This window comes from Thermobia domestica, chromosome 9 (assembly GCF_964235325.1).
Source record: "Thermobia domestica chromosome 9, izTheDome1.hap1.1, whole genome shotgun sequence".
Classification (NCBI taxonomy): Eukaryota; Metazoa; Arthropoda; class Insecta; order Zygentoma; family Lepismatidae; genus Thermobia; species Thermobia domestica.
Window position 1 is genome coordinate 246038800 of NC_137462.1, and position 25444 is coordinate 246064243.

General features: G+C 36.1%; 1 protein-coding gene across 2 annotated transcripts in view; it reads left to right on the forward strand.

Annotated features, from left to right (window-relative positions):
• The window catches only part of Noc1 (Nucleolar complex protein 1), an 87405-nt gene that overhangs the window by 26694 nt on the left and 35267 nt on the right, over window positions 1-25444 (forward strand). For both annotated transcript variants that reach the window (XM_081725963.1, XM_081725962.1), the window contains exons 5-9: window positions 6396-6679; window positions 7567-7712; window positions 13937-14072; window positions 18083-18285; window positions 23380-23527. In XM_081725963.1, the coding sequence (XP_081582089.1) occupies window positions 6396-6679; window positions 7567-7712; window positions 13937-14072; window positions 18083-18285; window positions 23380-23527 (917 nt within the window). The remainder of the gene's footprint in view (window positions 1-6395; window positions 6680-7566; window positions 7713-13936; window positions 14073-18082; window positions 18286-23379; window positions 23528-25444) is intronic.

Here is a 25444-nt window from a genome sequence, read left to right on the forward strand (position 1 = left end):
AAATCTGGTTAGCACTTACAACACAATCACACTTACGCCGAATGTACTCGCCCTTGTCACCAGGTACAACACTCAGATTGTTGAGAGTATCATTGAAGATTTTCAAAGAACTAACGAGAGTCTGTTATTTATTTATTTATTTATTTTCAAGCTTGGCAATAGCATCTGGTAACTTTGCAAAATGTGTTGCAGTGAAGACTAAGTTCTTTTTCAAGGAATTTTTAAACAAACTTTGAGGAACCTTAATTGAAGACGCATCATCCTTATCAAAAGTATTAATGATTCGTTTGATGGGTTCAAAGTTGTTAGCATAATAGAGAACAGCTGTAATCCACGTACCCCATCTCGTTAAGACAGGCTGTGGTGGAAGCGAAAGTTCAGTTGCTAATTCGCGAAACGCACTTGTTCGCGAGGGAGCTTTCAGAAATACCCTTTTTCACATTTGACACAAGAAGGTCAACGTCAGGAAAATGAGAACGAACTTTCTCTGCAGTTCTATGTAGCGCGTGTGCCAATTAGGTGACATGCAGCATACGTGGGAATAGAACCTTAAGGGCTGTTGCTGCACTTTTCATGTATGTAGCTCCGTCTGTGACAGAAAGAAGGACCTTATTGTATTTTACACACAGAAGAACCTTATCGTATCTGGCCACACAATACTCAGCGATTGTGTAAAAACCTGTGCAATTGCCGTGCCATTTACTTTTTCCAGAAGTTCTGATGCAATCCAAAATGTTTGTGTGCCTTTTTCCCCTCCCAAAATTCCAATTACAACGTTGGCAATGGAACGTCCTAGAATATCACAAGTTTCATAATTGAAATCCATATTTTTTGTCAGCAACACTTTTACGAATATCGTCAATAGTTCTGTTGTACGCGCTATCAACGTAAGTCTTTCTCAAAGATGATTCACTTGGATCTTTTTGTTTTGTGTATTTCTCGAGAAAGTTTCTAAAGGAAACATTTTCTAACTTCCATAAAGGAATGTCCGCGTTAGAGCTTCACACAGATCATTCGCAAAACTATTAGTAGGCAAAGCGGGATTCGTGACTGTTTCAAGATGATTTTGAACCTTTTCACCAGCTGATTTGCGTGTCCTTGCAGAATTGTATTTTGCAGTGCTTATATGGTGTGTTACAAAATAACGCTTTTCAGCGGAAACCACAGTTTCACATAACTTACAAAACAGTACAGAACCGTCTGTTGAAAACAGTATGCTCGAACTCACTCATAAATTTTTCCAACTTCTGTTGCCTAGAAAGAGCAACTTTCGGCATCTTGAAATACTGAAACGCACATAAATACCAGTTCTGTATCATGCACGCCTAAGATTCACAATAACTGCCCATCTGGCTACTTCTTGAAAGTAAGCATCTTCGTTTGTCATTCCAAGAACCAAACACTGTTTCAAAATTCCAAGTACTGAATACGCACTAGCATCTCCACCCCTCAACTTCTCACATTCCAACGGGAATAGACCAGTTATTATCAGACACCGAGATCGCTTGGCCAGATAAGAGCGACTCAGATCTGTGGTATGCTGTCATTCATGAGTAAATAAAGAGTAATGGAAGAGAGAACCTGTGACAATGGCAACAAATTGCTTCTAAATTGTGAAATTGCACTTTTCCTGAAAATATCATGAAAATTGCAATAATGGTACTTATGGATTTTGCCATTAATTCCGGGCTTTATTTATAACAACATGCCTCATCTCGTTCCAATTTCGAAGAAAATGATTGTCTTGGCTCAGAATGTTCATAAGCATTCCAACAGTTTTTGGAGGAATAGCGACTAGCACAGGAAAGAAATGCTACTATTAGGGAAGAAGAAATGAAGTTGAAATAAATATCAGAAGAGAGAGTGGAAAATGCTAGCAGTGCTAAGGAGAACATAGAAGTAATGGATAGGAAGTAACGTGACGCAAAAGAATTTACAAATTCTCTGCTTGGTAAAGCCATAGATCAACTTCGAAAGGCTCGTGCAAAGAGGGATTTGAAGGAGACACATATTGATTAAGGAATGTTAGAAATTGTCACTTCTTTGAAAGGAAAGGAATGCAGAGAGCGCAAGAACGTTCAGGATCTTCAAAAAAGTGTTGAAAACAAGGGAAATGCTCTCATGACATCATTCTTTAATGCATAATCAAAGAAAAAGTGAAATTTACTCAAGTGAAAATGCTTTATCTGTTCGATTTCTTTGTTTCTGAGATGTATGTCTAATTACAGGTGATGTAAACATATATGAAAAAAAAATCAATCCACATCCAGAGCCAAAAGAAAAGTTTTGTTCAGATTAAGACTGTGCAACTTGGTTGTCACTTAGGTTTCTTTACAGATATGTTCAAAAATTAAAAACACCTTAAATTATTTGACAAAAATTGGAGGGTATGCAAATGTATTTCTTTCATTTCTGGTCCAATTGGCATCGTAGTAGAGATGAATCACTAAACAATAATAATAATAATAATAATAATAATAATAAAAATGTTTTCTAGCCTCTAAATGATTAAAAGTTAATTTTTGAAGCATCTTATTACAGACTGTTAATCTACAAAGTCGTTATTATTATTATTATTATTATTATTATTATTATTATTATTATTATTATTATTATTATTATTATTATTAAATGATTTAGCCTACAAAGTAGCTTTTTTCAATGCTAGGTGCTCCAATCCATGCATGGTACAGTTACTTCTCTGGAAAGGTACATAAGAAGTGGTTTACTCTTAGGGATACGTTTTTAGACTTCGAAAATGTGCTGTACATAAGTATCGCAAATCTTACCGAATTACTCTGGTCGTCATTCTGTCTTTGTCGAGCAAAAACGCCAAGACACATTGACAAGCGGTTTTGTGGAATATATTCCGCGTAACAAGAATAGGTTCAATCTCCTCCTGTAAACCAGAGATGGTAGAAATTAACCATTTCCGGTTTCAACTTAAATCTCTGTAAAACAAAACGGTAACAAATAGCTACAAATGTTTTTGGAATCAATTCAGCGTCTTAATAAATGCTGCCATCTTCGGCTCCATTTCTTTAGAAATACATTACTACTTCTGGTTTCAATATTTATTTCTATAGTGCAAAAACGGTAAGAGATGGCCAGAAGCGATTTCTTAGAATCGATTCAGCGTCTCATCAATAGGTTAAGTTAGTGGTCTATTCAAATTGAGTGGTCTATTCAAATTGGAAGTAGTAGAATTAACCATTTGTGGCGTTGTCTTACCTATATACCAGTCATACAAGGCGTCGAGTATACTGAAAGCTCAATATTTTACCAGTAGTGTGTGGAGGTTCTGTTACAAGCTGGAGGAGTTTCTGTGGAAGTGTTTGTCACATTATGACATGAGTCGACTGATATAGATGAATGTGAATTTGAATCACCATGTTTGGACACTCTTAGTGACCCGTGTTGGCATTTTTCGACATCTTCATTATGAATATGCAGATGACGATTACGGTGTTCATAGAGCTTAAAGGATGGAACGTTCACGCACTCTGGCGCGCCTGTTTTGGCGTGCAAAGCATCCAAATTTAAATCCAATTGAAAGTATTGAGTAGCTTGTGAAACTGAAATACACATCTTCGTACTTTGTTGGAAGTTTGGGATCTACTGAAGAGTAGGTAGATTCACATGAATGTGCTATACTTGCAGCACCTCGTGGAATCATTTCAATACAGAATCCAGTAGGTTATCTAGGCCACAAGCAATGTTACCTGGTTTTTGGTAAGTTCTAGGGAATGTCTAATTTTTTATCCAGTGCGCTTAATCTTCAAAAAGCCAATACTGTTTGATGTACAGTATGTTATGAGGGTCATAACAAAAGTTCTAAGTCCATCTATGAACGGAACAGCAGAGAGTTTATTGAATGGTGTTACGTGTTACGTTTCGACATAGTCCCCTGACAAGTTAATACGTTTTGTCCATCGACGTTCAAGTTCGTTAATACCGCTGGTAAAAAATGATTTATCGAAGGCGTTTAATTTCATCTGACATTAATTGCATGACTTCATCATCGGTGTCAAAATGAGTACCTTTCAACTTCTTTTTGAGCTTTGGAAAAAAATGAAAGTCAGAAGATGCCAAATCAGGCGAATAAAATGGGTTGTTGGTAGGAGCAATGTCTTGATGGGGAAGCACACCCGCTGTCAATTTGCCAGGACGCTTCTGCGGAATATTATCATGCAGCTGTCGTAGAGGACCTGCATAGTACTCCCTAGTCACTATTCGCCCCTTTGAAAGGTAATCCATCATCATTATTCCTTCCGAATTCAGAAAACCGTAGCCTTCACTTTTCCACCTTAGTGCACTGACGTGGCCTCCTTCTGAGGGAGGGATGAGGAATGTTTCCATTGTTTGGAACTTTGTTTGGACTCTGGTTGGTAATGGTGAAACCAGATCTCATTTACTGTTATGGATCGAGTGCGAAAATCATCTGGATTTGTCTAGAAGAGATGAAGATTGTTTTTGAAATGTTGCGTCTGGTGAGGTGAGCTTTTGATCAGATGTCAAAAGTTTTGGCACCCATCTGGCGGTAACCTTGCTCATTCCCAGATGCTGAATGATAATTCAGTCAACGCTTCCACTATCTCAGCAGTCTGCCTGATGGATCATTCGCCGATCATTCTTGATAATTTCATGCATTTTGTCAATGTTTTCCTGAGGTGGTGCTTCCATGGACCTTCCTGATCGAGTGTCATCTTCAATGGAGATTCTCCCCCTCTTAAATTCGGCTGTCCATTTCTTCACTGCGGCATATGAAGAAATACTATCACCTAAAGTAGCAACCCTGTCGGCGTGGATCTCCTATAGCTTTAAAGTTTTCTTGTGGGGATAAAAGCTCTCGCCTTCAATTTCTCCATTTAGTCACACTTGACTCTCTCTTCTGTCTTTTTGGACCTGTAACAACAGAATAAAAGTGGATATTGTAATGTACCACGTGCTTGTGTTTATAAACAATCACACGTGCTTCTGTTTGTAAACATCAACCACATTTTAACTTAACAAAAGATTGGCTACTTACCAATGAATCCTCCCTTGAAAAATTTAAAGATTTTGACGTTACGGAACTCTCGGCTGGTTCCTTCCTCAGTGGCAAGGTAAAAAGGTTAAAACGGAAAGGAGATAAAAGGAGTAAAACCAGGAATACATACCACTATCTAGAAGCAACGTACAAAAAAAGAGATCCTGAGATGAAAAGAGCAGAGTGAAAGAAGAATGAACTGAATAAAAAAGACGTTGGAGTACTACACTTCACGTTAGATTAGTATAAGAAGCAGACGACAAACCACCAGCACCACTTATATGTCACATGACGTCATGGGAGCAGCAGCGCCACCGCCGCCCAGAGCGCCTATATAATGAAGAGGATTCAACAGACAGTCACCAGTCTGCGATTGGTCTCCCCCTCCTTTAGCTTGCCTGGAGCTCTAGGAGTAATTCAACCTCAAAGCCTTTACTTTGCTGCAGGACTCTAGGCTTCCCATCCACCTGGCTTATCTTGCTCGGAACTCTGCCGGCGATTTCCAACCTCAGTTGCTTAACTTGCTTCTGGGCTCTGTGACTCTTCACCCCTTCACTGCTTGCTTCGGAGCATTATGGTTCCGTATACCACTCTACCTACTTTGCCCGGAGCTCTGTAGAGATCCTGCCTCAAGGCTGCAAGTTCTTAGGCTGGCTTTTTCTACCTCGCATTAGAGAAAGTTATAATGTAAATACCGTTGTATCATTAGATTTTTTTTTTATTTATAATAAAAACTGGTAGTAAGAGTCCATTCTGGACTCTTGATTTACCCAACTTAGCTTTATCTATTCTTTCAAAGGGAAGAATTCTACAATATTAATGCTGAATTTGGTACGATATCATAAGAAGGTCCAATAAATACAGCCTAGAAGTATTACATGTCTAGTTCTAGTATTTCTTGGTTAGGCTTAGAATTTAGATAACAACCCTCCCATATAGCTGACATTGATCAGTCAGATAGCTTGTCTTAGAAGTTCTAATAAATTCTTCGTATTAACACATCATGGTATGTGCATTTTCAGGAAATCAAAGTTCTTGATATTTCTTGATATATATATAATCTGTCAGACTGATCAATGTCAGCTATATAACATACTGTAAAGCTTCTAAACATTTTTAATAAATAAGATTAGTAAATATTGTGCTACGTGTATTCGAAGTGTTCAGGTAGTAATTAAATTTCAATATGTATAAGAATTTTAAGAAAAGTTTTTGTCATTTATATATTTTTCTGAAAATTTCATAATTTATGTTGGAATATCGATAATTTTCATTTTAGACCTACTGTGTTAAGTTCCCAAATATACTATAAGGGGGGGGGGGGGAAGAATAAAGTACTATTTTTACTTTCTTTCTTTCTTTCAAGGTGTCACAGCAGAACTCTTCATTTCTGATCTTTTGCCGAAAGACAGAAAACTAAGGAAGTTCGAGCATTGCCCTCTCACGCTGTTAGATTCATTGTCTAACGGCAAGCAAATTGTACGGAAGAAGCTACTACTTTTATGGTACTTCGAAGATCAGCTGAAAATGTTGTACGATAGTTTTATTAAAACAGTGAACGATATTGCACGTGATACAGTCGACAAGAATAGGGAGAAAGCAATTATTTGTATGCATAAATTGCTCGTAGAAAATGCCGAACAAGAAGAGGTAAGCATTTAGGTGTAATCGATTATCGAACTTAAATAGGATTTTCAATGACATTAAAATAAAGTCAATTTCAATAACTGCATTACTTTTTGTTATTCTTATTGAATTTTCTTGTAGACAGATGTTTAAAATATCTAGTTGTGAAGTACGTAGTTTCGCGATCGTTTGGCAATGGGAGCCCAGTTTCCATAAATATAGAATTAAATAAACTAAACTGCATTGCTGTTAGCATTATGGAATTGGAAAATTAATCTGGAGAAAAAGTGAAAGCTCGCGTGATTTTGTGGAATAATCTAAGTGTTTAAATATAGTGAGAGTTAGAAGAATAATTGCTAAGCTTTTGTTTATTAAATTTCTCTCGAAGTTGACTTAAAGAATATTCAGTGATACATCTTTTGAATAGACTTTCGGACATCGTTTGCCATATAATCCTATTAATTTATGTACTATGTATATATTAACATAGTGAACACTTGGAACAAATTTAGTAGTGTCAATAAATAGTGTATTGTATCTAGCGAACTGAACTGTAATAATTTTAATGGTGAAGAAGAAAATGGGGAAGAAATTTGAAAAGTAATGTTGCGTCCACTCTGTGAGAGGTGATTCAATCATCGCCTCGAATATTTCAAAGTGATAGAGATGGAAAAAAATATATTTCAGTTTCTGGCAGCTTGAATTACAGATATGCAAATAATAACGTAAATAATCGAATCAACATATCCAATTTACTATTTTTTAAAAATATATATGTATATTTGTAAAATGGAAAGTATGAGACCTTTCAATGAGTCAAAAATTAATTTGTTAATTTGAGTAAATCTTCCACTAACAGTTAATATCTTTCTTTTTCTTTTGCATAATTTCTTTTCTTTTTCCAATTCCAGGTTCTTTTATCAAATATCGTAAATAAATTGGGTGATCTTAGCCAGCGAGTCGTTTCGAAGGTATTGTATTTATTGAATAAGCTTCTTTTAAGTCACCCAAATATGAAGGAAGTCGTGATGGAAGAAGTCGAAAGTCTTCTGTTTAGGTTAGTAATTTGTAACTTTTCGATCAGTATTACTATTCTACTCGACAATGCAGAAATTGCTGAAACAAGTGTTAAATAATTGTTAGCAGATCTTGTAAATGTGTAAATCATTGGGTTATTTTAGATGTATAGTCTGGACTGACGTCACTCATTTCTTTGTATTAATTTCCGTTGATCCAAAACCAAAAACAACTCATGCTACAGTGAGTGCATGAATAAACACCGTGAGTGTCGGATAGTCGTGTTTTCGAACGAGTCCAGCTATAACCTATCATATTGTGATGGCCGCAGCCATACAATGGTGGTAGTGCTGTTAGAAGCTATAGAGATGAGCACACGTGCCAGCCTGCATTGCCGGGCGGTAGATGTGATGATGTGGGACGTTATTGGGTACAATATGTGATCTTGTATGCATCGAATTAAGAGCAACGTTACCAGTGACTACTACATCAGGGAATTTCCTGTGTAACCGTTACTTACAACGATAACATGTATATCATGTATTTATTTCGTTCATTTTTATTTATCATTTAGGGCAAAACTGCAATATTACCACGAACAAGCTTTATATTAGAAGAAGAAATGTAATTTTTAATGATATGAATAATGTTGATTTGGTGATGGCTATCTTTGCGTCACTACGTGCAATTGTTTAATTGATCGGTTGTTATGGCAATAGGTAGTTGTTGAGTTGGTTGCCAGGGAAACAGTTGGTTCCATGCACGGGCGTCTCTGGCGGAGGCGACGAGAGGGACACGTCCCTCCCAATAATTTGAAGTACAAAATATTCAATATTTTATTTTAATTTAATTTATTTAGTAAAGACAGAATAACATAAATAATAATAATAATCATATTTAATTGGAATATAATATTTAGTCTGTGAAACGATTGTAACAGAGTTCTTGATATATGTCAGTGGGTCCGTAAAGGTAAGCAGAAAGGTAACAAATGGAATCGAAGATAATAAACAGGTTGGGCTAGGTTGTACCATTTAAATCACTTTCTTTGATGTCCCCCCTTCCCCCCCCAATTTTACGTGCCAGAGACGCCAGTGGTTCCATGTAAATGTTTACAGGTAATTATGATGACATAACTAAGTCAAACATTATCGAGTACAGACCGTAGATTGTGCAACTGTAAAAATAATAGATACTAATGGGAAATATAGTGTCTCATCTAAGTGAAATAAATGTGTAATGATTGAAAATAATTTTAGTAGTGAATAATAATTCGTCGTTATATAGATACAACTACACGATTATAGTAATTCGAATGGTGGGCATTTATTATATACTGCATTAGCGCCTATTGAACCTGTGTGAGATAGGTTGGTAGGTAACTTGTTCGTCAATGTTGTCCAGCAGACAGTGTCGATGTCTTACGGACTCGCATAGAATAGGATGCTCGCACAACCGCGAATAAGCCACGCATTTCGTATAACGTGGAAAAGAAGAAAACTGCAGTAAGCCGTGAATTTCTTTTAAAAATTAATAGAGAAAACTTATCAGAAGAAAATAGAAGTCGTTTTGGGTCGCAGAACTGTACTTCGGAACTATTTGAACAGCTAGAGGAGAGGGAGGGGCCTTGGATCGCGCACCAGTGATTTTTATTGTCTTTGTGTGGTCGGTAAAGATTTTTTTATTCCGACTGCAACGATACTCTTTCTAGGGAATGACAAGTGCAACAATTGCACTTCGCTGCAGCAAAAAGTAGTCAGGCGGTTAATGGGGTGGTTAATAAATCTCCCCCTCTCATATATATATATTAGGGTATCCCTTATTTTGGGTAATTTCGTGTTGCGAAACGCACCCCCCCCCCCACCAAATGTATTCTATGTGACCGTAAACGCGCATTGCTGAAATATTAGCTCTCTACGAGAACGTTAACCCTTGCCGACTTGACAACAAAGTCATGAAATACGTTTCCACATTATAATAAAATTTAGAATTTTTGACCGTAATAACGGAGAAACTAAGACAGAGAGAGACGAAACTTTGCACGAAGCAACTAGAGAAACGACGACATCTGTCCGTGTATTGACGAACATCACCGGATGAACAGTGTTGCCAACTCAAGAGAAAATTATGTTTTTGTAAATCGAATGACCTAAATTGGATATCATCATTGGAAGAAACAATGAAAATAAAGACAAAAGAGATGGTAAACGTAGATCAGTGTTGCAAACTTTCCGAGAAATAACGTGAAATATGTGCTGAATGCAAACACCGTTAGCGCATACAGAAAGTGATGTACTAACGTTTTGTACGCCTTAAATTAAATAGCAACAAGAACTATTTTCGCTGACTCTAGATCTAGAAGGGTCCGCGGAACAGTGTTGCCATTAACAGAAGAGAAAATTGAGTTTAGGAAAGGTACAATAACTCGGAAAGAGCCACTAGTGCTGTACGGTTTAAAACCTATAATGCAAGGCGGCAGAGCATGTGGATTAGTACCGTGGTTATGAGAGATCGATACGTCTCGTACTGACCGAGGTATTCGTTATCTTGTTAAAGCTGAGAAGTAAGATTCGTAAAAATGGCAACGCTGCACAGTAAGTTGGAATCCTAACAACCTAGTTAAAATATGAATACAGCGTGCAATTTGCATGGGTTTAGGCAACCCGTGGGTTTTCGAGATCACTGATAACGATGATGACGTCAAGAGTAAAAAACCGCTGCTGTTCAGCGTTGCAATTTTTACGAATCTTACTTCTCAGCTTTAACAAGATAACAAATATCTCGATCAGTACGTGACTTATCGATCTCTCATAACCACAGTACTACTCCTCATGCTCTATCGCCTTGCATTGTAGGTTTTAAACCGTACAGCACTAGTGGCTTTTTCCGAGTTATTGTACCTTTCCTAAACTCAATTTTCTCTTCTGTTAATTGCAACACTGTTCCGCGGACCCTTCTAGATCTAGAGTCAGCGAGTACAAAACGTTAGTACATCACTTTCTGAATGCGCTAACGGTGTTTGCATTCAGCACATATTTCACGTTATTTCTCGGAAAGTTTGCAACACTGATCTACGTTTACCATCTCTTTTGTCTTTATTTTCATTGTTTCTTCCAATGATGATATCCAATTTAGGTCATTCGATTTACAAACACATAATTTTCTCTTTAGTTGGCAACACTGTTCATCCGGTGATGTTCGTCAATACACGGGCAGATGTCGTGCTTTCTCAAGTTGCTTCGTGCAAAGTTTCGTTTCTCTGTCTCTTAGTTTCTCCGTTATCACGGTCAAAAATTCTAAATTATATTATAATGTGGAAACGTAAATTTCATGACTTTGTTGTGAAGTCGGCACGGGTTAACGTTCTCGTAGAGAGCTAATATTTCAGTAATGCGTGTTCACAGTCACATAGAATATATTTGGGGGGTGTGCGTTTCGCAACACGAAATTGTGTGTGTGTGTATATATATATAATGTGTGTATGTTCCAGCATAAGTGTGCAACACCTGGAGCAAATTTCCAAACTTAGCACACATATGACTTGAAATTTGAGGACAGATATGTAGAGGGCAACATACTCTATGGGTGGGAAGAGGATTATATGTAAAAGGTAACCAATACTAGTGTAGAATCCGTTGTTTTTGGGTCACTGAAGTGAATAGTGACACTCCTGATATCATGCCGTGGGGAAAGGACAACCCTAGCACCCCTAGGGGGTTGGGAAGGGGTGGCATGTAAAAATAGTAGAAAACTACGTATATTAGTGTCGAATCCATAGTTTTCTGGGTCGCTGATATGAATGGGACATTCTCGACACCGTTTAAGCCCAAGTTTAAGCAAGAACATACATGTGAGGTGTTACCTGAGGATTGGGACTTCTTGCATCTTATCAATCAAATAAATGATATGCCGCAAAATTATTATGCCGTAGATGATGACAGTGCTCGTCGCAATGACTGTAGTGAATCTAGTGCGACTGATATTAGTGAAATGTTAGATGATTCTCCAGAAAGGGAGTCTCTTATACATTTTTCTACACGTAAAGTAATATCTGATCATATGCATTTTGAATCTCAGGCACGTTTTGTTGTATTTCGGAGGTAACTCACATTTCGCCTGCCCAGGAGCCTCGTGTTATAAGTCGTACGCATTTCGTCTGTTTGTTTTACTTAAAATGAAAGGTTCTGGAACCATAGAACGAGTGTCTAACGTTAATAATACATTTCTTATATTTCGTATCATGCTGATGTCGGCAGGGGGACATGGGTTAGCATACTCTGTGATACCGCAAGGCTAACAGTGCTGCCAACCCAACATAAAGTTGTAGATTTTTAAATGGTACTACGTCAGGTAGCCAATATGTTTCAAATCCACTAGTAAAATGAAAACGTACAACTCGACACTTGTCATGCAGTGTTGCAAACTAAGAGCGCTACAGTATTACAAACATCGAGAAACAACCAAATTTTGGAGGATTTCACAACAGTAATAACGAAAGTAAGTGGTAATGCACATCCAAAGTACCTTAATGTTGAACACTACGGTCACTTTGTGATGTATTTCGTACAAGGAGAGACAAAGTTACAAGGAATTGAAAATTTAACTTTCTGCAAAGGACTTCATTTCAGAAAAGTGTTTAGATAAGTATCACATCGAATTACGGTACGTAGTTTCTAATAAACATAAACTCATAATGCTATTTATAGCAATTTGATATCTCAAACCATTCGGGAAATGCGAAAAAATGTAAAATTTGATATATTGCTTAAAATGGCATATTACCATTTTTGATTTGTTTTGCCTCTATAACATTACAGCAATACTTGTTGGTAGCTATAATTACAGTGAGTTCTCGGAATTACATAATTTTAAGCAGTGTTTCAAACTTTAACAGTTTTTACATTATCTCCAGAACAGTTTGAGATATAAAATTGTTGTAAACGGCATTGTAATCTTCACATCTGTTAAAAACCAGCAGTTGGACGAGGTACTTATCTAAGAAGTTTTTTTCGAAATGAAGGCTCTTGAGAAAAGTTAGATCAATCCCTTGTAACTTTGTCCGTATTAATTCGAATTCCGTCATATCATGATCATAGTATTAAACACTTAAAATACGTTTGATGTACCCGTCTATTTCATTTGTATTATTTCTGCTGTAGACGCCAGTGTGTAAAATTTTGGATGTTCTTGATATTGTAGCGTCCTGAATTTGTAACACTGAATAATAAATGTAAATGGTAAGTTTTCGTTTAAATGTAGATTTGAAATTTTGGCGTAGTTCATTTAAAAAAGTGTAACTTTATGTTGGGTTGGCAACATTGTTTACCTTGTGGTATCACAGAGTATGCCATACAATGTTCTCCTGTCGATATTTTCTAGGTTCAGAATTTCAGTGCTCTTTGATAATTAGTATAAAAGTTACGAGAAAGTATCAAAATAAGTGGTCCACCCTATATAATTATATATATTCTACAGGTCAAAATAAAGCGAAAATGTTATATGGTGTTATACCCTCCGGGGCCTCCGTTAGCCACGATGCTGAATTAAAATTTCACAATGTGGCAACGTTGCAGATTAACTTGGAACCATTAGCATTATTCCATGAATCCATCAAGCAGTTACACCAATTGCTACACTAATAAATGATGCTAGTGTCAATCTATATAGACTTCAACTGCTATCTGGAAAGAATTGATGTAACTATTTGATGGATTGGTAGAGCTACTATATGGTTCTATATATATATTGCTTTATTTTGATTTGTGGAATAGCGCTGTCTGGTCCGTGGGAGCCATTTTTAGAACACCCGATATATATATATATATATATATATATATATATATATGTAAAAGATGATATAAAAAAGTTGGAGAATAGTGCTGTAACACGCCAACAAGTGGCAGCGCAAAGGTGCACGCACAAGCACAAGGAGCACCGACCTTCGTTAGTCAGTGTACTACGAGACATCGTCCTGTATACATCAGAAGCTGTGCAGCCGGTGCTGTTCTGACCGCATGCGTTAACACGTCTGCTATTTCACCATGGACAGCAAGTTAGAACAAAAAGCGAACGTGAAATTGTGTGTGAAACTAGGCAAATTTGAACATGGACATGTAGGGTTGAACTCATAACCGTGCCAACTTATCGTTAGAATTATTCTCTTGTTTTGTGTGCATTATTTAAAATTATGTATAACATAAGTTTAAACTCGAAGTGATGATGAGAATGTACTATTTCACAGTTGTCATTTTCTTGTCTTTATAGGCCAAACATCAGCTCCAGAGCCCAGTATTACGCCTTATGTTTCTTGAACCAAATCTTTTTCGATAGTGACGATACCAAGTTGGCTCGAAACATGATCAAAATATATTTTTCTTTCTTTAAAGCTTGCATCAAAAAGGTAACATGATTCACGCATTTTATAATTTGTTAATAATGTACTTAATTCTTAGTCTTTTTCTTTTTGACGTACTTTGTCTTCAGGTCAAGAATTTCGCTAATGTTAAAAAGTAAATGTAGAATTCTGCACTAAAATAACAGCATTCTTTAGGAAATTTTGAATTGGGCTGATAGCCAATACTCACTCTATACAATACATAAAAATAATAATAATGATTAGAACAGTTCGGTGCAGATATGGTTGATACAAGTTGATTTTATGTTGTAAATAATGGTAATTACTAACTTGTATCAGACTACTAAATTTGAAAACAGCTCTTTTCAACTAATAACATCCTTTAGCACCTAGTGTACAATATATCATACATGGATCTGAAATGTAACATTGTTATCGTGAATATTAGAAATTGGACATAACTAATGATTACTTTTGAGTACTGAAGTGTCCCCCCGGGATTCGTGTAAAATTGATTGTGTATTGTACTAATATTAGCGGCCCATACAGGTAATTTGCATATTTATGGGCCTTCATGTATCCGGAATTCAATCATACACTGCTATAACGCTCGGACACAAAATTGCTTTTAGTTTCTTTAGATGTAACTGGACATGAATGTGGGCATACGCAAAACAAATTAGATCAAGTACTGCTTCTCTGACACATGTTATCCACCCCGGCCGCCATATTGAATACAGCTTTCGGTTTTTCAAATGGGAATAGGTGCAAGTGATACATCAAATTCATGTACAGTTTTCTCGAAATTCATTGGTGTAGTGAGTTTTACCGTAGCTTATATCGTTTGGAAGGTATTGCATGTTAAATCCCTTCAGACACTTCGCAAATAGACATTGCAGAGTAATATGTTACGCTTACGTTTTCGATGTTGACAAATGAAAGCAATTTCTAACTGGAAAAATAACTGTAGGCATAAACAAACTCTTTACAACATTGATGTCATAATTCTTATTACATTTCTGTAAGTGATTGTTATTACTTCCATGTTATACTATAACATGCAAGTATTGTGTTACGGTCAAAATGAATAATGTAAATCCAGATACGACCAGATATGGGTGAAGACCTACCATTTCCGTATTGACGTCTCTGTGTCTGTATGCATGTACGTTCAGAGAATATTTCGTCAACGATAAATCACGGAAAGGATTGCATATACACACGGGGCCCTGCATAACTTTCTATTTGGTTCAATATTCATGAAGTGCCTGCCATTTAACTTGTAATACCTTGCAAACGGTACAAGCTACGGTAAAACTCACTACATCAATGAGTTTCCGAGAAAATTGTACACGAATTTGATGTATCACTTGCACCTATTCCCATTTGAAAAACCGAAAATTGAATCCAATATGGCGGACCGAAGATGGTGGCCGGGATGGGTAACGTGTATGAGAAAAGCAGTGCTTGACCCAAATTGTTTTGCATATACCCACATTCGTGTCCAGTTATATCTAAAGAAATTAAAAGCAATTTTGTGTCCGAGCGTTACAACAGTGTTATGAAGGCCCATAAATATGCAGATTACCGGTATGGGACGCGGAGAACTTTGCATTGTAAATCAATTTTACACGAATTCTGCGGGGACAGACGAATGTACCTTGTTAGAGCGAAGCTGTTGAGTTCCTGATTTTATCTATTCTTTATTACACTATATCCTTAATGTTCATTGTAGAACTTACGATGTACAAACTAAATATTGAAGTAGAATTACTTTGTTGATCGATATACAGTAATCTTATACTGCATACGAGTATATGTTTTTTATTCAATATTATCTTGAATATTTCAATACTACTAGCTAGAAAAAAAAAATAATGTTCTAAAGTCAAGATTGGAAATAATGTTCAGACTGTTGGTGCTGTTCACATGGTCTGTCGTTGTTGCTCAGTGTCTCAAGAAGTCCTTTAAGAATCAAAAACAGCGGAACTTGCTTCAAGAGACGTTCGGACTGGAGAGGGTTAAGGCCATACCTTCCAGTCAAGATCCTCTAATGTAACGACAGTGCTTTGGACAGATTGTCCCGCAGAAAAAGGACTATTACTATATTCAAACTAGACCTATTTTCCTGATAGTTCTTCTACACATCTTGAGTGCTTACTTGGCACGAGAATTGGCCGTGACGGAGACAAATAGTTTTGACACTGTCATCTCTAAATTCCCCTATTCAATCAATCAATTGATGGGAGAATCAAATGTTGATATTCCAGAATTAGGTACTTTAAATTCTAATTATTCGTAGAAACAACTAGGCTTAACTTTTGACTACAACAGCCATGATTGTCTTTCACGGATTTATAGCTGTCTTTTAACTAATATATACCATTCATATTCTCACTGTGGCTGATTATTTCATCACCTTTAATTGCAGACAGAGTGTACTCTTTGACGCCATCTGTGTGAAATTTACCGAAGTCAAGCAATACTGTAAACAGTCATTATGTGATTCATTCTCCCATGACTCAGGTGTCCCTGATGCTTGAATTAAAATTTATGAATTCTTTCAATACCTCGGTTATTCATGTTTTATCTCATAATGCTAATCAATCAACTTACGGTATCTGAAAAGGTGCTTTTATTGCTAAATTTTCTCTAGTTTAGAGGATGCATGGGCGTAGAATGCTTAATTCTGGTGCCTGTAAAGGCTTAATAAAAATAATTTCGAATCCTTGCATAGCGTAGTCTCTAACGCTCTCGCCTTCGGTGCGAGCTGTCCCGCGTTCGATTCTTGGTAGGAGCACTCCCGGATAGTGTGCTCATCATCATCCCTCATACGTGACTGGCTAAATAGCATAGCTGCTGAAAGCCCAAAATTCTAAATCCTAAGTTTTAAGGAGGAAAATAAATTTAAAATGTAGCTGGAAAGCGACCCTTTTCCATCTGATGATTTGTTTAGCAGAAGGCTTATAGTGTAATTTTTTTCTAAAAAAATAATGTGTGTTTATGTGTATGAGAAAATGTGATAGAGTCCATACCTATCCGTAAAAAAACCATGAATAAGCCATGAACTTCGTACACCATGAAAAAAAAAAAAAAAAAAACCTGAAATAAGCTGTGAATTTCGTTATCAAATCTTGAAAATCTAGAAAATTTTCCAATTAATAGAAAAAACTTAGAAGAAAATTAAGATCGTTCTGCGACGCAGAACTGTGCTTTGGAATAATTTCAAATTTAAAAGCTGAAAGAGTGAAGAACGTATCTCGTATGAACTGCGCCTAGGACCAGAGCGGGAATTGCGTCCCTACGTTCCTATTCCTATCCCCACCACTACATTTACAATATATATATATACTGGATGCGTTATTTATAGTGTCACACCTTGATGACGGAGAAACCAAAAGAGAAGCGAAACTTTGCACGAAGCAACTATATAAAGGGCCACATTGGTAGACGTATTATTTGACATCACCGGATGAACAGTGTTGCCGATCCAATATAAAGTTATGATTTTTTAAATGGAACGACCTAAATTGTATTTCATAATTGAATTCAACACTAAAAAGGAAGACGAAAGATATGCCATCCGCAGGTCAGTGTTGCAAACTTCTCGAGAAATAACGTTAAATATGTGTCACATTTAAACGCCTTTTGCACACACAGGGAGTGAGGTACACACTAGTTTTGCACAATCATTTAAATATTGGCCAGAACGGTTTAAATTGACACCAAGTTTAGATGGGTCCGTTAAACAGTGTTGACATAACAGAAAAGACAAAAATCGAGTTCGGATGTGGTGCAATAACTCGAAAAAGGCCATAAGTACATTACGGTTTAAAATTTATAGGACAATTTGGTATGTCATAAGAAGCATTCTCACGTTTATTTGAAGTCGATAAGTCAAGTACTTACCGAGATATTCGGAATTTTGTAAAAGCTGAGATTTTTGCCTTGAGAAGTTAGTAACGCTAATATTCCATATTCAAAGAAATATGGAATATTAGGGTAGACTATTCATAATGATAACAATTTGGAAACTTTTTTCTGTTTTTATTTAGGGAGATGTGGATTCTAGGATGATGTCTGCCATTCTAACGGGAGTGAACCGTGCGTATCCATTTGCTAAGTTAGAGTTGGATAAATTGTCAGATCATATAAATACACTATTTCAAATAGTTCAAGTTGGGAGTTTTACAGTCAGTCTACAAGCTTTGTCTCTTCTGTACCAAGTTGCATGTGCTGAGGAAGCTGTATCTGACAGGTAAATAATATTTCTTGTTTTCCTTTCTATTTTCTGATTTATGCGTAATTTAAAATTTAGTTCATTTCACATATTTGCCCTAGACTAATATACACTCTGCTATCACAAGGAATCCTACTCGAGATTATTTAATGTTATAGATTACATATTCTGAATTTTCAATTAACCCGTAACAATTGCGTGTTTTATTCTTAATTCTCGATACATAAAATAAAAACTTAATTACTTTGAAATAGATACCGTATTTTAGATTCATGGTTACTTCCAATATAATATATATATATATATATATATATATATATATATATATATATATATATATGTATGTATTTCGTTGTAACGTCTTACGCTGAAAAATAAATACGAATCTTATGTACAGATTACGTCTCGGTTGTTCGTTTCGTATTAGAGTTTCATTTGTGTGGATTTGATTATGTGGCAACAATAGTGCACAGTGGCGTTGCTAACATTAAACTTTGTGCCGCGAATGAACTCCAAGCTGAAAGAAACATATTGCGTAAATGTTAAATGTAAAGAAATACCGGTAAGTGTGTATACTCTGGTCAGAAGTGTTAATTATTCCTTTAGTGAGTTCCAGAGTCGTGATGGATGAAGTTGATATATTAAATATAATATATTGTATGTAGATTTTTTTTCACTGAAGTCGGAAAAATGTATTTCGTCCATTGCTTTGGTCGCTGTTGCTTGCCTGAATGTGTGTACGATATCGCCTTGTATTAATATTCCGCAAGCTTGTGCTATAAATAAAGGATTTTTTGGGTGACATTGCTTAAACAAGTTTTTGAGTTCATTTTTTGTTTTTGTTTTTTTGTTTCTGGAATAATTCTCTTTTTTCGATTAGCTGTTATTTGATTCTAAGTAGTGGGAACTCCGTCCGCATCTCCGAGTCTGCGATCTAAGGGGAAATCCGATAGAGAACGTCCAACGTATCAAGGCTAACATGGTTCACACGTATACAGCACTATCTGAATGCCGGTCAACAGCTACTTCTGTGTGAGTTTTGTACCTTGAAGGCATTGAATACATCGATATTACCTTTCCCGAAGCATAGTCACTGAGACGAGATAGAAAAAAGTAACAATAAGCAACCGATGACGTTGGATATAACTCAGGTCACGGAGTTTCTAATGAAATGTGAGCGCCGACGAAAGGGTGAAAAAGAAAGATAAAGATTCAAAACTAGAAGATGTGTGCTAGTGTGACTATAGGATAAAAGCCTACAAAGAGGAAAAAGATAGTGATGAGTGAAACAATTGAAAAGGACAATTTAAAGAGTACGAATGAAGTCTGTTGGGGAAACAGATGTTACGAATATAAATGCTAACAGCGAGAATTTGGATGCTGTCAATGTAGCAAATCTTACGTCGAGTAGTCCATCAGTGTAAGGGTCTAACAACTTAGAAACGGATGAAACAAATAACCAATCAGAAGAATCGATAAATGGAATCCTTGTGTTATTGATGATATTTTCCAAATTGAATGGTATGGATAAACAATTTAAACAATTGAAGGAGGAGAATAAAAACAACTTGCGAACTATCGACAAGAATTGCATAAAAAAAACTAGAGACTAGTCAGATTAATTTACGAATGTCGTTGCAAAATTCATAACAGGACAGCTTGAAGTTACAATTAGAAATACACCAAATGACAATGTTGGATGAAATACCTAACGAGATACAAATCAGAGAGGAAGATTGGAAACGGGAGATCCAGAAGGATATGAATGTGATAGATAACAAAGTCGAGGAGGTCAGAACTGATTTACAATAACAGAAGAAAGAAATGAGTGAAGTTAAAACTGTAATCGTCTCAGAAAATGAGAAGGTGGAAGAGTTAGATAAAATGGTAAACGTAGTGAATGCCCAAAATACAGACATTAGAGAAAACATTGCAGGGATGTCAGGGATGTGTGTCAATAGGAGGAGAGATTTAGAAATGAAGAGTCTGCCCAACTGGAATTAACTGAAAGAAATGTGACATGAACCACTGTAGCAAGGAGAATCCTAGGATAGACACAAACACTATAAATTTCGCTATGAGGGATTGTAAGAAATTCAGAAATGTGAATACTTGGTATAGCGAAAACCCAAGAAAAATTAATGTTGAAACACGGGAAAGTAAATAATGGAGAGAGGGAGGGGGGGGGGGGGTGAGAGAAGATATGGAAAATGAAGATAAACTAATGAAAGGGAGATATACTGAAAGACAACCGGAGATTTTTGAGAAGAAGGAATAATTGGAAGCAAATGAAAAGGAAACAAAGACTTTGGGAAAGATGAAGCTAATTATGTACCAAAGAAACAAAAGTAGAAATCTAAAAGAGCGTCATGAGTTTGACTTATTGAAAACGAAAAAGAAAAAGGAGGAGAGGATAAAATCAGATACAATTTGCGACACTGTAGAAAAAAAGAGAGAAAATGTAAGCGAAATTTGGAAAGACCAATGACAGCCGTGCAAATTTGGAATTTTAACAGGAAACGACACAATTTGAGAACAAAAACAATGTGGAATGCCTTTAAACAGAAAGGAGGAGTAGAAAATTGTGGTTGCGAAAGAAGAAACAGAAAAGAAAAAGACGAAGGTAAACTATCTGATTTCAATAATTGGAACTTCCAACAGACCTGTGCCTATATAATCCAGTGACCCGTAATATGTGCTACGCGTGTGTTTGAATCTGTTCTCATTTTGTTTGATGGTTCCGTTTTGTTTATTTCTTCCTTTCGTTTATCTTTTTCTTTTCTTATTTTGTAATTATGTTATTAATCATTTTTATAATTGTCTTTAATATCTGAAATCTCATTTCTAATGATAATTTGAAAAGGCTTGAATCATTATATTGTACCTTTGTAGTAGTGAACAAATTATGAAATTGTGCGGATTACACTCAATCCACAGAGCAAAAACGGTTAAGAGATACGAAGAAGCGGTTTTCTGAAATTGATTCATCGTCCTACCGGTAGGCTCTATGTAGTTATTTAATCCTCTGTTCAAACCGAAAATGGTAAAAAATAACCCTTTCGCGTTTCAACGCTGATCGCCACAGATCTAAAACGGTAAGAGATAATTGCAAGTGTGATTTTTTTGCACCCCCATTAACCTTTATTCATCCGGAAGTGGTAAAAATTTAACCAATTTCGGTTTCAGCGTTGATCGCCACAGAACGAAAACGGTAACAGATAGCGATATGCGGTTTTCTGGAATCGATTTAGGATCTAAAGAAGAGAGAACTTCTTCATTAGCGATAAGTCAGAAGTGATACATATTTACAACTATTATCATCATAGAATAAAAATGGTAATTGCTCAGCGAAAAGCAAATTTTTTTTTAGTATGGATTCAGTACCACAAGGATAAGTTCCATCTCTGACCTTATCCCCATTACAGCTACAAGTTATAGATCTACTACGTCTAGTTATACTGTTGAGTTGGGTCGCGGTGGCTCAGTGGTAGAGCGTTCACCTCTGGTGCTTGGGGTCCCGGGTTCGATCCCAACTTCCGCCAAGTGAACTCTGTGGTGGACAAACACTGTGTGCGTGGGTTTCCTCGGGGTTCTCCCGTTTCCTCCCACTTTCTTCATTCCACCATTTCATTCATTACTCATCTTCACCGTCTCCTTTAGCCTAACCGGCATAACCGTGGGACGTAAAACTCAAAGATTTCATTTCATTTTTTTTCACTATTGAGTTCGCATAGAGTTCGGTAATCGTTTCTCCAGCACGAAGACGACAGCCTGGATTCAGGAGTTCAGGGTAGTTAAAACGGTGAGAAAATTTCCACCATAGCCCGAGGTTAGTGCGCTCTCTTTAAAAAATTGAAAATATGAAACTTATTTGAAGGAAATGCACATTTTCAACTAGCATGTGAAACAGCTCTCAACATGCTAGGTCAGATGTAAAGCAGGTAGTAAATAATCTACGACCGTTGTGTAAAATGGTTGTGATACGAGAACAAGTTTGTTCAGCTTGTAACATAACCAGTGACAGAGAGCAGTTGAAAATTTGCATGTCGTGACTGAATAGTACACGAAATGTACTCTACCAAAATAAGGTTATTTACATCAGACTTATAAGATATAACTCGAGTACAATAGTTCTGTCTAAATAAACTCTTCTGTTATTTTCAACTACACATTTTTCCATATTAAATCTCTGGCTGTTTTGTCAATTTCCTCTTTCTTCTATTTCCTTGATTCCTTGTCCAAATTATGTATGTATAATATTATACTTTTCAAAACCTATAAGTTTCTAAACAATTCACAATACAGAAACCTTATATAATAGATATTCCTAAGATCATGGAGAATTTTTCTGTATCACCTTTTAAAAATTCTTCTAATGTAAAACTTGTATAACCTGAAATGTATTTCTTTTAAGTCTCAGCAGGAATAATGGACGAGTTTAACATGAACGTACGAACATTCTCGGAGAGAAAACAGTTACTGTCTGCTGTGTCTGTTCACTGTATATGTTATATATATATATGGTTCTGGAGTTCCGATTTCGTGGATTTGCATAATAGAAGTGTGTGGTTCTAGCAAGACGGGTCAAGTGCACATATATCACACGCTTCCATAGCTGTCCAGGGTTTTCCAGGAAGAATGATTTCGAGGGGTTCGAATGGCGATGCCCTGATTTTTATTCGTCTGTGTATTTGTTTTGGGACTATTTATTAGTCAAAGTATTCCCACGAAAATCACGGGTTTTATAGGACTTAAAGGACTTTATGATGTTATGCAGTCTTAATAGCTTAATAAAAAACTTTAGACGTGATTCAGAAACAGATGTCCGTATCTTTCTGAAGTTCTGTTCACGATCTGACTGATATAATTGTGTATTTACTCGAAAAGTAAATATGTGTTATAAAATAAAATTCTCTTTTAAGGAATTTGGATTATTTGCTACTGAAATACATATTTGAAGTTTCTTCAATGTTGACTTTCTTAATAACAATTGCTTGGAACTAGGGTGATAGGATGAACTGTATACAACTTTTCGTAGAAAAGAATATTTCTGTAAATTGCTATGCTTTGAAATGGACGTTAAATTGCCTTAAATTATTCTTTGAATTTCAGATTTTATTCATCGTTGTACAGAAAATTATTGGATAACCAAATAGCAATTTCAACTCATCAAGCAACAGTTCTAAATTTAGTGTACAAGTCATTGAAGAGAGACGATCAATTATCCAGAGTTAAAGCTTTTATTAAGAGGCTATTGCAGGTTAGTACATGTTATCAAGATGAACATTTTTTTTTTTTCTCCTTTGGAAGTTGCAGCACTTGTTACATAATGAAAGCTTTGTAGCGTATTGTTGCAAAAAATCTGTCATTATATTCGTTTAATACATATAAGCTGGTACTATAGAGATGTATTTCAGTTAAATTTGTGTGATGTGTGATATAAATGGTAGATGTGTAAAGTAAGTCAATATATGTATTTGCTCAGTATTACTTAAATGCAGAAATCGATACATTTTTAATCAATTTATTAAAAAGATAAATGAAAACACTAAATCTTTAAAATGAAATGTGTAAGTTACATGAAGAAAAGAAGAAACAGAGCGTAAGGAAGACCTTCGTATTATTTTGATTACATTAGTGGACTTTATAAGATTGTGATGTTAGTAAGTATATTGTAAGGTTCCATACCCTCATGTGTAAACAACTAGTAGAAACACATGCTTCATTCACGAACACGTGTTATTGTCTTCAAAGCTTAAGCACCAGCAGATGATGAAAGACGGATATGAGGAAGGATTTAAAAAAAAAATAAAGTAAATAAAATAAAAATTTAAAAAAAAAATAAAAAAAAAACGATTTCCCCTTCAAGGAGATGTCTATAAAAGAAAACTTCAAGAGGACGGAGGCATCAGTCAATAGCTGAACAATAACCTATCAACACCTTCCTCCTGGGCCCGCAATGGGCTTTGGGATGAGTTCCTTTAAATCTATCTCTGGGGAGTGCAATGAGCTACGGAGAAATCCAATAAGAGTCTCCCGAGGCTACAGTGTGCGAAGGAGACTTCCTTTAATCACCTACTTACTCCGGAGGTTGCAATGAGCGAAGGAGCTTCCGCCATAACTCAGTCATATTGAACCTTTATTTGTGAAGCCACTATTGTGTGTTCCAAGCAGGGTGGGAAAAAATCATGATTTTTTTAAAAATCATTTTTGTTGATTTTTTTTATTTAAATCAAATCTTTCTCCTCGTATAATACAAGTCGCGCACTGAAGAAGAAACATTAGGAATTAGTATTAAATGCCAATTATGGCATTTAAGTGAAAGTATTGGGCTTGAATTTTGAATTAATTCCTAATCGCTAACCTATTTCAATCCTAAACAATGTTTCTTAAGCATTAAAGAAAAAGTACAGCAACATTTATCAACATCACACGTTTCTTTTCACTAAAGTTACTGATATTTGGCAGGGACATATTTTTAAAAACTCGGAACTAGCTAGTGGCACGAAACACATATAAAGTACATAAACTTCACCAAAAATTAAGTAGCTAACTCTATGGCCTAGGGAACCCGGAGGTTCAATGCCACATTAACAAAAGCTCTCCATTGACTTCTATCCTTAGCCAACTGGATCCAGTTTCTACTTTGTATTCCTATTTCTGCGAAATCCATCAATATTGTCCTCCCATCTGTGTCTAGGTCTTCCTAATGGTCTTTTTCCATTGGTTTTCCACTTAAGACTTTGAAAGTGTTCCTGCTTTCTTCCATCCTGGCTACATGACCTGCCCACCTGAGTCTCCTACACTGGATGCCCCCAACAGTGTTTGATAAGCCGTATATGTAGTTCCTCGTTATGAAGTTTCCGCCATTCTCGTTCCTCTTGGGTCCGAATATTCGTCTCAGGATCTTATTCACAAATACTTTTAGTCTATGCTCTTCCCTCATAGTAAGCGATCATACTTTGCAACCATACAGAACAACAGGCATGATTATCGTTTTATGTATTTTAAGCTTCAAATTCCTCGACAGAATTCGCGACAACAAGATATTTTGAATTGAATAATAACACGAATTCCCTGCTTTCAGTTGACATGTATTTCTTTCGTAAATATAGTTTTCATCTGTTAATATTTATCCTAGATATTTGAAAGTATTCACTTTATCAAAAATATTATT